Below are 13,467 nucleotides of genomic sequence, written 5' to 3'. Positions count from 1 at the left end.
AAAAGAAAACTCCTGCCTTAGCCTCCCAAGTAGCTGGGATTATAGGCGTGTACCAACATGCACGGCTAATTTTGTATTTTTAGTAGCGACGGGCTTTCACCATGTTGATCAGGCTGGTCTTGAACTTCTGACCTCAAGTGATCCACCCACTTTGGTCTCCCAGAGTGCTGGGATTACAGGTTTGAGCCACCGTGCCCAGCCAGGTAAAGGAAAATTTTAAGTATCTGTTCAGTCAGCCATTTTGAATTAGAAAAATACCTTAGTTAAATTTGACTGACTTTTCTTACTAGGCAGTGAAAAAAAAACCTTAATAAATGTGTCCCTAGAGACACATTAAAATTAGAATTAACCACCACAGTAAGCCAGGAATTTTTTTTAATATACTAAGGACTAACTGACATTGAATCATCATATGAGGGTCAAAGAACTGCTCTGTTCTGTATTGGTGAGTTTAAATTCAAGCAATAGTGTTACATATGTAAAAGTAACCACAATATTATTTTATATCAATAACAGATGACAACTTACCGCACATGACTATTCTAGTTTTACTGAAAACCAGATTTAGCATTATTATGTCATTCAAGTTTATGGGAAATGTGACATCCTATTACTATAGTGTCTTATGATAAAGACTAATGATGGTATACTGAACATTCACATATATAAGTATATACCATGATGTCAAATATATTACTCAAATTGATGACTTCAGTGGCATGAGTCATTTAAAAATAAACAAGACAGACACCTGGTGTAAGCTACCTATATAAATATTCTCAGGACAACAAAGCATTTAACATAATCCCTAGCTTAGCTTGGCATTTCATATCCATGATGCTGAGAATGGCCTACAATATCAGCTGACCTCCAAAACTGGGTCTGATTAGTGTAAAGTTGTAATTGAATGCTACCACTGATGGACCATCATTTGAAAATTATTACATATATGTAACTCCATCAACTACAAGAAGAAATACTTCTTTATGACATATGACTCTGCAAAAACAAAAGCAAAACAGAAAATGCATCACATAAGTTAGTTACAAAAGGACAATTTGAGTTATTAATTTTTTAGAATGTAACTCCAACTCTTCCAACTAAAAATATATCTGAGAAAATATCAAAGAAAATGTTTGCCATAAAGTTCTAAAAATGTCATTCTACCTCATGAATAAGCAGATAAATTGGAAAGGAATTAGAACTAAGGTTGAGAAAATCAACTCCAAAGCTATGGGAAAGTCCAAGTTCACTTGATATTTTTAGAAGCCAAAAAATCCTACAGGGACCAAATTAATCACTGTTAGAAAATCAAATCACACTGATTTCTTTCAGCCCAAAGAAGGATTATCTGAAGTTGCTTTGTGTATTTAAATAGCTAAGAGGATCTTTTGGAATGCTTTTTCACATCCACTAATACTATTTCTGAAAAGAACCTGGTCATCTGGGTACCTGTATCTGTCCCCAAAGGTCATGATTTAAAGGTTAATGTTTGTTCTATCTAGGGAGTGTTTTAATAGAAACTGTAGTAACCCATTAGAGATGGAAAGATTGAGGATGCAAGAAAGCATGAACAACTAAGGAAATTTACACCTTAAATCTTTAGGTAGGCAAGAGAAGATGGGTTCCAGGGTTTTGTGGAGTGACTAGCCTCAGGGACAGACATGCATTTCATCTACTGTGATAGTAAAATAGAATATATGGGTACAGACATTGGTAGTTTGATAGATGTGGTGGTGGTTTAATAAAAAGCTGAATCTAAGCAGGGTTAGGATTTTGTCAGGTGAGTACCACAGTGGGAAAGATGGACTAGGGGTATATGCAAAAAGCAGTTATACTGATGAAACACAGACCCCAAACTAGAAAAGCAGGGAAGGGCTGGGCACTGTGGCTCATGCCTGTAATCCCAGCACTTTGGGAGGCCGAGGTGGGTGGATCACACGAGGTCGGGAGTTCAAGACCAGCCTGACCAACATGGAGAAACCCTGTCTCTACTAAAAATATAAAATTAGCCAGGGATGGTGGCACATGCCTGTAATCCCAGCTACTTGGGAGGCTGAGGCAGGAGAATCACTTGAACCCGGGAGGTGGAAGTTGCCTGGCAACAGGGAGAGACTCTGTCTCAAAAAAATAAAAATAAAATAGAAAAGCAGGGAAACCAAAACATGAATGAACAGTGAAAAGTAGAAGGGTTAATGGACAGGACTATCCAATGGCGATAATAAATATTACCTCAGGGATATGGAAACCAGATGGATGGCGGTCAGTCTTTTTTTTTTTTTTTTTGAGATGGAGTCTCGCACTGTTGCCCAGGCTGAAGTGCAGTGGCACGATCTCAGCTCACTACAACCTCCACCTCCCAGGTTCAAGCGATTCTCCTACCCCAGCCTCCCGAGTAGCTGGGATTACAGGCACGCACCACCACGCCCAGCTAACTTTTTGTATCTTTAGTAGAGACGGGAGTTTCACTATGTTGGCCAGGCTGGTCTCAAACTCCTGACCTCGTGATCCGCCTGCCTCGGCCTCCCAAAGTGCTGGGATTACAGGTGTGAGCTACGATGCCCGGCCCAGTCTTTCAAAAATTTTGTAAGTACAGCAGTTACCAGTGAGGAGCAAGTTTGTGGTTTGACCATGAGGGTACACTTCTGAGGGGGGGAATCTAAAAGCTGAGATGTCAGATATTGGACAGATTATCCATGTGTATGCAGCAATTACTAAGTATGATGATAGGAACTGTGGAAAGGTAGTAAGCCCAGGTACTAATGAAGAGGTGTAACTAGGAGGTTAGTACAGATCTGGAGGGTATACTAGTCTGACAGCATTTATTTCAGAGGAGCTATAGTTTTTGAGTAAGGAGAAACAAACAGAGCAAATGGGAGAAAGGGTTCTACATGGGAGAGGAGTGGTAAAGGTGTGGAGTGAAAATACATCATCACTTAAGAGGATTACAGGGAAACAGTGTTCCCAGGAACAGTCAGGTAGGGCAAGAAAGTAAAAGACATTTTATATTCAACTCTATGTCTCTATTTCATGACAACAGACTATAAATTGTAGAAGGTAAAGTGGAAGCATTAGGGGAGGGAGTACTGAAAGGCTGGAAGATTGCATCAGGTTAGGGTATGTACAAAACCAAATAGGGAAAATAATAATAAATGATCTGGGAATCTAGGACATTAAAACACCAACCAGCCAGGCACGGTGGCTCATGCCTGTAATCCCAGAACTTTGGGAGGCCAAAGCAGGTGGATTACAAGGTCAGGAGTTTGAGACCAGCCTGGCCAAGATGGTGAAACCCTGTCTCTACTAAAAATACCAAAATAAGCCAGAAGCAGTGGCGGGCACCTCTAATCCCAGCTACTCGGGAGGCTGGGGTAGGAGAATCACTTGAACCTGGGAGGCAGAGGTTGCAGTGAGCCAAGATCGCACCACTGCACTCTAGCCTGGGTGACAGAGCAAGACTCTGTTTCAAAATAATAATAATAATAATAAATTAAAATAAAAAACCAACCAAAACAAATAAATGCCTTTTGTAAGTTTCAAGACAGTAGCTCAGTCTCTTTCCAATAAATTCCCTTTCTGTTTAAGTTAGCAACTAAAGAATCCTAATGCTAATTACCTTCATGGACAGTGCCTTGCACACATCAGACAAGTCAAAAAAGGAATGTTTATTTACTGCATTTGTAAACCAAAAAGAATTTGAGACAGGTCTCAATCAATTTAGAGGTTTATTTGGCCAAGGTTAAAGACCATGGCCCATGACACAGTCTCAGGAAGTCCTGGGAACATGTACCCAAGATGGCTGGGATACAGTTTGGTTTTGTACATTTTAGAAAGACAGAAGTTACAGGCTAACACAAAAATCACTGTATGTAATGTATACATTGATTTAGCCTGAAAAGGGAGGACATCTTGTAGGGAAGGGAGGTGGGGGAGGCTTCCAGATCATAGGTGGATTCAAAGATTTCCTGACTGGCAATTGGTTGAAAGAGTTCAGCTCTGCCTCAACAGTTGAATACAGCATAAATAAATGCTTGCCTTTAGGTAAGGGAGTTGTGGAAGTCAAGGTTCTTGTCATGTAGATGAAGCCTCCAAGTAGCAGGCTTCAGAGAGAATAGCCAGTGAATGTCTCTTAACAGACCTTAAAAGGTGTCAGCCTCTCCTAAGGGAAGGAGGTTCTCTATAGAATGCAGATTTCACCCCACAAAACACAGTTTTGCAGGGTTATTTCAAATATGTCAAAAGAAACATATTTTGGGGAAAAATACTTTGATTTCCTTCAGGGCCTGCTATCTGTCATGTGATACTATACTAGAGTCAGGTTGGAAGTTGGTATCTTACTACTACAGAGTCTGTTTTGTTAGTCTTAAGATCTCTATTTTAATGTTACTGCTGGTCAGTTGTATCTAGACTCTGCATGGAGAAGGGTATAATGAAGCATGTCTTGACCCCTTCCCCTCTTCCCATCATGGCCTGAATTAATTTTCCAAGTTTCTTTGAGTTTCCCTTAGTTGAAATGGGGGTCCATTAAGTTGGTTGAGGGGCTTAGAATTTTACTGTTGTTTTACCCATTCAATATATTTAACTGCTATTTGGTCTGGAGTGATAAGAAAAATCTAAGAAAGGAATCTTAGGCATGTCAGCTATTCCTTTATCCCCTCCTTATTTCATTTCTTCCCTTCACAAAAGTCAAGATGTGAAAAACAGCACCAGTCATTGAGGTAGAAGTGAGCTGGCAGCCGGGGTGTTCTGAGGACATACAGGATTCACTGTATACCTGCCTGTGACCTCACAGTGACACTTTTGCAGGTGTGGAGAGTCCTGAGGCTTAAAATAACAAATGCCACACTCTCAACCCCAAGGGTTTGTGTCTAACTATGCCCCTCCCTCCTATAGTATTTCTCTAAAAGGAAAACGGCCCATTTGGGGGTGAATTCATATTAATTACAACTTTCTTTCAGATGAATGAATTTACCTGAATGAAGAATTCTGAGAATACTCTGTTTCTAACCGTGAATTTACGTAGAAACAAGTATTGGCAATACAATTATAAAATTTCATAATTAATCCAACGGTAAGTATAGTACTATTCCCTAAAAACAGTAAGTATAGTACTATTCCCCATAGTAGAGCAAATCAAGGCAAATTAATTTCAGCTGTCATGTATTAGACATAAAATTAAGTACCTAAAATACATAATTAATGCACACAAAAAATTATATTGTATCAAGCCTCAACATTAAGAAACATGTTTTAGCCTGGGCGTGGTGGCTCACGCCTGTAATCCCAACACTTTGGGAGGCCAAGGCAGGCAGATTATGGGGTCAAGAGACTGAGACCATCCTGGCCAACATGGTAAAATCCCATCTCTACTAAAACTACAAAAATTAGCTGGGTGTGGTGATGCACACCTATAATCCCAGCTACTCAGGAGGCTGAGGCAGGAGAAGTGCTTGAACCCGGGAGGTAGAGATTGCAGTGAGCCGAGATTGTGCCACTGCACTCCAGCCTGGCAACAGAGTGAGACTCCGTCTCAAAAAAAAAAAAAAAAAAAAAAAAAAAAAAAATGCTTTATTAGCTTCAAGTGGAAGCAATTTGGTAATCTAAGCATATGGAATATCCCCAAGCATAGAGGAAATTACGTTGTGTGAAAGACAGAAGAGGAAATAAAAGGTAAACAATAGTACAGATTACAGTTCTTCAAAGCATTGAAAAAGGCACAAAGGAAAAGTAAAGACCTTCACTAGCACTACTAGGTGTAATATTATAAATATCTTAATGCCTAGCACACCACAAATTGTCTTGTCACTTGAAAAAATATGTTAAATTTAAAACAAATCAACTGAGGAGGGAATACATTTAACATAAACTCACTGAATAGCACTGGGAAACATACCAAAGAATATTTGCCAATTTGGAGAAAGATAAGAGGGTGACCTCTATAACACCAGAATCATCTACAGAATGTCAGAGATGGTCAAATCAGATCTATGGTAGATTCTATGTCTGGCCAAGTGCTTTGCTCAGTGGCTACCCACTTCATGGCTACCCTTAATTGCTGATACCCATTGGCTGAGAAATAACATTTATTCCCATGACTGGCACTTCACCACTCACACTAAAATTACTCACACCAATCACATGAACCAATCTGGAACTATTCCCTAAAGCTCAACATCTCTAGGCAGGGCGAGACAGGACAAAGACCTTAACAGCTGATACCAAGCTACCTGGAAAGGTTTTTCCCACAGCAAAATTTACTCATTCATTTTACAATGTCAGGCATCACAACCCATTAAATGAGGATTACAACTTTAACTGAAACTAGAAAAAAATCAGTATCCAGGCTCAGTACCTTATATACCAAATCTACTTTGTAATGATCATCTTTACTCAACAGCAGCATTCCCCAACCTTTTTGGCACCAGAAACGGGTTTCGTGGAAGACAATTTTTTCACGGACCAGGGTGGGGGTGGGGGATCAGGGTGGCTTTGGGATGATTCAAGTGCATTACATTTATTGTACACTTTATTTCTATTATTTTTACATTGTAATATATAACGAAATAATTATGCAACTAACCATAATGTAGAATCAACGGGAGCCCTAAGCTTGTTTTCCTGCAACTAGATGGTCCCATCTGGGGGTGATGGGTAACAGTGACAGATCATCAGGCATTAGATTCTCATAACGAGCACACGGCCTAAATCCCTCCCATGTGCAGTTCACAATAGGGTTCACACTCCTATGAGAATCTAATGCCAGAGCTGATCTGACAGGAGGCAGAACTCAGGTGGTAATGTGAGTGATGGAGAGTGGCTGTAAATACAGATGACGCTTCACTCACTCACCTGCACTTCAACTCCTGCTGTGTGGCCCAGTTCCTAACAGGCCATGGACCGATGTGGGGGTTAGTGACCCCTGCTCCACAGAGAGACAAACTCAAGCGTCATGACTAGAGTTTGCAGATAAAGACTTACTTACAAAAAGGTAAAGCTGAAAAGACAATTAGAATTATTGTGACTTGTGGTTAGCTAAGATACTCAATATCTGTTAGAATGTTAACTTGTTTTTGTTTTATTTCTGGAGAATAGTTGTCTTTTAAAATAGGACTAATATAAGTAGTGTTCCTTCAACTTCCCCAAAACAAAAGGCAAGCAAACAAAAACAGAACTTTAAAACCTCTAGGCGGTACATGAGTCCTTTGGCTGTAATACCTATTTTTTCCCCCTACAGTGGCCCAGGCTGGAGTGCAGTGGCATGATCTCAGCTCACTGCAACCTCTGCCTCCTGGGTTCAAGTGATTCTCCTCCTCAGCCTCCCAAATAGCTGGGATTACAGGTGTCCACCATCACGCCCGGTGGCGTAATTTTTTTATTTTTAGTAGAGATGGGGTTTTACCATGTTGGCCAGGCTGATTGCAAACTCCTGACCTCAAGTGATCTGCCTGCCTTGGCCTCCCAAAGTGCTGGGATTACAGTCATGAGCCACTGCACCCAGCCTTCTTGTTTGTTTGTTTTGGCTTATTTTTGACTGAGGTAAAATTTACATCAATGTCATGCACAGGCCTTAAACGTACAATTTAATGAGTTTTAATATATTTACTCTTATAATCTTCACTGCTCTCGCCACTCCAGAAAGTTTTCTTGTGCTTTTCTGGTCTCTATAGATGGAATCACATAATATGCTCTTTTGTATCTGGTTTCTTTCTCTCCACATTAATGTTTCCAAGATTCATCTGCTTTGCTTATATCAGTGGTTCTTTTTTTTTTAAAATAGCAGAGTAGTATTCCACTACATGCATCTGCCACAATCTGCTTATATATATTCTGTTGATAGATATTTGGAGGTTTTCCCCATTTTTGACAACTGTGAATAAAGGTGTATGTAAACACAGAATCCTGTTCTGCTGTATAAATGCAATCATAACTAATCTTCAACTTGACAGCCTTCTGCCTAAATCAGGAGCCAAGAAAATGGACTAAATTACTATCTACTTTCACAGTAAGTCAGCAAAAGGAGCCTCTGCTACAGAGCCCAGGCTGATGAGATGAGATCCACCCCAACCAGCCCACATTTTTGGCATGTGATACTCCAGGGACCACACCTTATGAGGAGAGACTCTCCCTAGAACATTTCAAACAGGCAATGTTTAGGATCAGTGGCAATAAACAGCACTCATTTCTGTTCTGACCCTAATTTGGTGTCACACTGCTTCTATTACACCCAAAAATACAGTATGTATATTTTAAAATCACACATACACATGGAGGGCTTTTGATTTACTTGCCCTTTGAATTGTCCTCCCACAGACCCCATCCAACCAATGAAGAGGCACGTGCTAATTACGTAACTCTGGGCATGTCATTCACCTCTAAGCCCTAATTTCCCAATATGTAAAATGGGATCATTTTGCATCTATCTTAGGATTACTTTTGATTAATGCCTGTCACTTCTCCCACCAAATCACAAGCTTCAATTAAGACTGTGACTCTATATTTTGCTCAACCCTATACCTCCAATATCTAGCACAATGTTTGGTACTAGATAATAGATGTGGAATAAAGACATGAATACCAGAATTGCACTGCAGGCTTTTTGGCATAGTGCTAAACCGAAAACAACTCAAATGTTTATTAATAGGAAAGTGCTTAAATAAGCTAATCCACATTTGTGCTGTATAATATTACACAGCCATTTTAAAAATGAGCTTAATCTTTCTGTTCTGATACATCTACTTTACTGAATGAGAAGGGAAAACATGTATTTTATTACATACACACTGCATCATACACAGATGTCTAGAAATGTACACATCAAAGTGTTAACAGTGACTACATCCGAACAGGACTAAAACTGGGAACAGATTTTCACTTTTATACAGTACCTTATATACTTCTCTATTGTTTCAGTATTCTTCAACAAGTGTGCATTTCTTTTCTAATCAATTTTTTAAGGCTTTGATCAACTGCAGGTCCACATAAATTATTACAGGCTTTATTCTTAGTTCATATTTTTATCCCTATTTCTTAGAACTATTTTTGTAGCCAGGTACAGTGGCTCACGCCTGTAATCCCAGCACTTTGGGAAGCTGAGGCTGGCGGATTGCTTGAGGTCAGGAGTTTGAGACCAACCTGGCCAACACAGTGAAACCCCGTCTCTACTAAAAATACAAAAATTAGCCAGGCATGGTGGTGCGCCCCTGAAATCCCAGCTACTCGGGAGGCTGAGGCAGGAGAATCACTTGAACCTGGGAGGTGGAGGTTGTAGTGATCCGAGATCGCGCCACTGCACTCCAGCCTGGGTGAGAGAGCGAGACTATGTTTCAAAATAAATAAATACAAATAATAATAATTATTATTTTTCTAATGATCCCTGTAGCAATCCTGAGAGAAAGGTAAGACAAGAGATAGTACTAACCCAGTATCATAGATTAAAAGCTATAGGTAAATTGCCTGACATCACCAAGCAAAACAAATGACAGAACTGGGGCTAAGGAATGGCTCTTTTCTCTTAGTCCAATGCTGTTTTTGTTGAACATCACTGCCTCTCCAGGACGGGAAAGAAGGCTGCCTTGATCCGCTCAACATCTTAGTAGTAAATGACTAGAAAAGATTTAAACCTATTCCCACTGCTGACCCTCCCAATCTCCGTAAGTCATTTGAGGGTACGGCTGACCAATGGCCATAGGGACCCTTTTAAATAACCCCAGGGAAGAGGAGGTTACAAATCCTGGCGCAAGCCCCTTTACTGTTAGACAATTCCTTATATTGAGCTGAAACCTATTTTTGTTACTTTGACTCCCTGGTCCAAGTTTGGCCATTTGGAATGGCACAAAACTTGAATATACTCTCCTTTTCTAGAGTATATTCAAGTATATGAAGAAAGCTATCATTTGTGTCCTTTTGAGAATGAGTGCTTTACCTATATAAACTTCCAATACAACATCTATAATTATCCAACTTCTAATCGCAGTGAAGTCCTAACAAACTGCTTGGCAGAGAAGGAAAAGGAAAACCATCATGTAGGACCCTTACCAAATCACAAAGTGTTTAATACAAGCAGTCAATTGTTACTACAATCCTTTAAGGTAGGGGTGTCCAATCTTTTGGCTTCTCTGGGCCACACTGGAAGAACTGTCTTGGGCCACACATAAAATACACTAACACTAATGACAACTGATCAGCTATAAAACAAACAAACAAACAAAAAATAACAAACTCGTAATGTTTTAAGAAAGTTTACGAACTTGTGTTGGGTTGCATTCAAATGCTCCCTGCGCCATGTGTTGGACAAGCTTGCTTTATGGGGAGTTACAGAGAACGGGCATTTTTTATCACTCCTTTGTTAGATGTCACCAAATCAAATAGCTTTGCAGTGTAAAGAATAGGCACGAAGTTGGGGTCAGATGCTTCTGACAAAGTCTTGCCTTTAGATGGCTACTCATAGCAGATGCAACAATCTGTTATGATCACAGACCATTATTAGCTATTCATTACACAGATGAACAATCAACCTAATGATTTTTCCTCAGTAAAATATTTTGTGTTGTTTTTGTCAGAACCTTCAATAACAAAGTGGCCTGGTGGTCCTCCTGATTAACAAATGAGACTTTTCCATAACTTAAAAGAGAGAAAGGAATTAAAGATAAAAAGATAAAAATGGTCAATTGCAACTTAGTGACTGAACCTGAGACCCAGGAAAACATTTAGGACGAGAATGGCATAGTTATTAGATAACACCAACAAAATGCACAATGAAAAGTACAAGTAGGAGAAGCCTAGGAATAGCTACACTTTAGTTAAAACTGCTTTTTACGAAAACAGTCATGAAAAACAATCAAAAGCAAATGTTTGTGCACAACCTTACGGTAAGAATACAAAAGAGGCAGACATCTGTTTGGAATAGTGCAGCTTTTTATTTTTATTCTGGTGTACCTATTGATAATAGGAGCAAACTTGGGAAAGTCTTCCCAAATGTTGCTTCAGGTTTTCATTCTCAAAAACCTCTCAACCCAAGTGGGGGAAAGGAGAGCACTCAATTTAAAATATTCTTCCTTATTCTCCCTTACTGACCTGTGTTGTCCTTCACCAACATTTATAATTGGTATTTATTTATCTTTCTGCTTACTTTTTGCCCATATCACTTAGAAACTATAAGCTCCGTGAAGGCAGAGTCAGCTCTTTTGAACATAGTATACCTATGAACACAGGGCCTTGCACATGGAAGGTGCTTATTAAATATTTGTAGAATAAGCAAAGAAAGAAAGAGGAAAGGAAAAGAAAGGAGACCACAGGTTACCAAAAACAGATTACTTTGCTTTCCCAATCAATGTTGGGAAATTAATCACTTATTGAACATTTACTATGACCTAGGCCATTTATGCATATCACATAGTTTAGCCTCCCAACAATCCTGATAACTTTGTCATTTGAGACCAAAGTAAGGCTCAGATAAACTAAATATTATATAACTCACTCAAGCCACACATCTAGTAAATTTGAGCTTCATAACCTATGTGAATATTAGGTTTACCTGAGTGATGCTGGCCCCTAATATGCCCCTGTCGTCAATGATTTTCTCTCCATACAGCTATGGAGACAGGGAGAGATTCACAGCAAACAGCAAGTTAGTAGTTGTTTTTGTTTTTTGAGACGGAGTCTCGCTCTGTCGCCCAGGAGTACAGTGATGTGATCTCAGCTCACTGCAACCACCGCCTCCAGGGTTCAAGCGATTCTCCTGCCTCAGACTCCCAAGTAGCTGGGATTACCGGCGCCCGGCAAATTTTTGTATTTTTAGTAGATTCGGGGTTTCGCCATGTTGGCCAGGTTGTTCTCGAACTCCTGATCTCAGGTGATCCGCCCACCACCTCGGCCTCCCAAAGTGCTGAGATTACAGGAGCCCGCCACCACGCCCAGCTAGTTTTTGTATTTTTAGTAGAGACGGGGTTATGCCATGTTGGCCAGGTTGGTGTCAAACTCCTGACCTCAGGTGATCCACCCGCCTCGGTCTCCCAAAGTGCTGGGATTACAGCACTTTAAGCCACGGCGCCCAGCCTGCACATTAGTACTTATATACAACCCAAGTCCTCTGGCTATCTAGTCTGAATTTTTTCCAGTTTACAGAAGTCCTGCTAAAGATAAACAGCAAAACAAGTATTTTTACATTAACCAAATATTTTTATCTTCAAAACAATTGTTACAAAATAGAAATTTCCCACTATACTAGTGAGAACAGCCTAAGACCACTTAATCATTCACATTTCCCCTGTGGGCTTGGGGTTTTTGGGAAAAAAAAAATCGTAGCTGAATAAACTTGGTGTAAAGTTTGAGAGAGACACTCATGCCACAATCCTCGTTTCCCTCTGCTAATGTGATCCAGATGGAAACGTTGAACGATGTAACTGCCCCATTTGCACCTTAGATTTGATTAGGGTCCTGTTCACTCTGTGCAATTAGTTAAGTGTGCTGACCATCAAATATTTACCAGGAGACAACATGTCCAGGTCAAAGAAAGGGCGTGAGAATAACATTTTAGAAAGAGTTGCGCTGCAGCCAAGACTAACTCTGGGCTGCGGTCCACACTCGCCCCAGTCGACTCCTCTCATTTCCTCTCTCCCCTCTCCAGTGAACCATTCCTTCCTGGAGTCAGAGACGGTGCAACAGGCAGGTTCCTACCTTGGTCTGCACACTCTTATCGAACTTGTCATTTTTGAAGCTAAACGTATTCTGGTGCTTCTGAGGTCTGGAACGAGCCACGTTGCCTTTCTGGGAGCTCATCGCCGAAATCAAAGCCACCCCTCGCCGGGAGCAGGCAAAAGGATGAAGGGCAAACCAACGAACTACTCCCAGGAATTGACGCTTCTGTCAATGACCCGGAAGAAACTAATGCACCCTTTCCGCCCCGGCTCCGGGTCAGCCCACGTGACTCTTCTGGGAGGTCAAAGAGCATAGCTCTGCCCTCCCTGCTGTTAGGCCAGGCCACTCCACGCGGCGCAGCCCCGACCCCTCCTGCTCCGCGCAGCTTCTTTCTCAAGTCCCGCTTTCTTCGAAATGAGAATTCTCCCATTGGCCCGAATGTGGTAGTCCATCAAGGCAAAGGGGCGGGGAACCTTTTCTCCTATTGGTTCTTCTTTTCCGCAATCCCCGCCTCCTGCCGAGCGAGCTCAGCCTCTCCTGGAGCCCAGAGCGTCTCCGACCCTGCTGGGCGGCCTGTGATTGGTGGAAATAAGGCGAGGCTGGGCTCCGTCTCTGCCCCCGCCCGCTCGCAGGCTGGAGCCGGGGTCAGCTTTGGCACCTTCCTCCAGTCAGTGGACAACTCCTGGCTCAGTGAGGATTGTGCTCGTTCCCTCGGTTCCCCTCCAGTCTCCCTCCCGCTACCGGAGCGAGCCCCGCGCCTGGCAGGCTGAGGAGGACCAAAGAAAGCAGGATTAAAGAGAAGGAAGACCTGGCCGGGTCTGGGTGGTGTCT

General features: G+C 41.2%; 1 protein-coding gene across 2 annotated transcripts in view; it reads right to left on the bottom strand.

The window, feature by feature from the left end:
* Positions 1–13,461, bottom strand: part of LOC105532085 (chromosome unknown open reading frame, human C9orf85) — a 79,873-nt gene extending 66,412 nt beyond the window's left edge. For both annotated transcript variants that reach the window (XM_011970190.1, XM_011970191.1), the window contains exon 1: positions 12,676–13,461. In XM_011970190.1, coding sequence (XP_011825580.1) covers positions 12,676–12,777 — 102 coding nt within the window. In that variant the 5' untranslated portion in view covers positions 12,778–13,461. The remainder of the gene's footprint in view (positions 1–12,675) is intronic.
* Positions 13,462–13,467: the final 6 nt, after the last annotated feature.

The sequence above is a fragment of the Mandrillus leucophaeus genome, unplaced genomic scaffold, assembly GCF_000951045.1.
Source record: "Mandrillus leucophaeus isolate KB7577 unplaced genomic scaffold, Mleu.le_1.0 Scaffold93, whole genome shotgun sequence".
In the NCBI taxonomy this organism is placed as follows: Eukaryota; Metazoa; Chordata; class Mammalia; order Primates; family Cercopithecidae; genus Mandrillus; species Mandrillus leucophaeus.
Note: the sequence above shows the minus strand (reverse complement) of the source record. Positions and strands in the feature narration are given on the sequence as shown.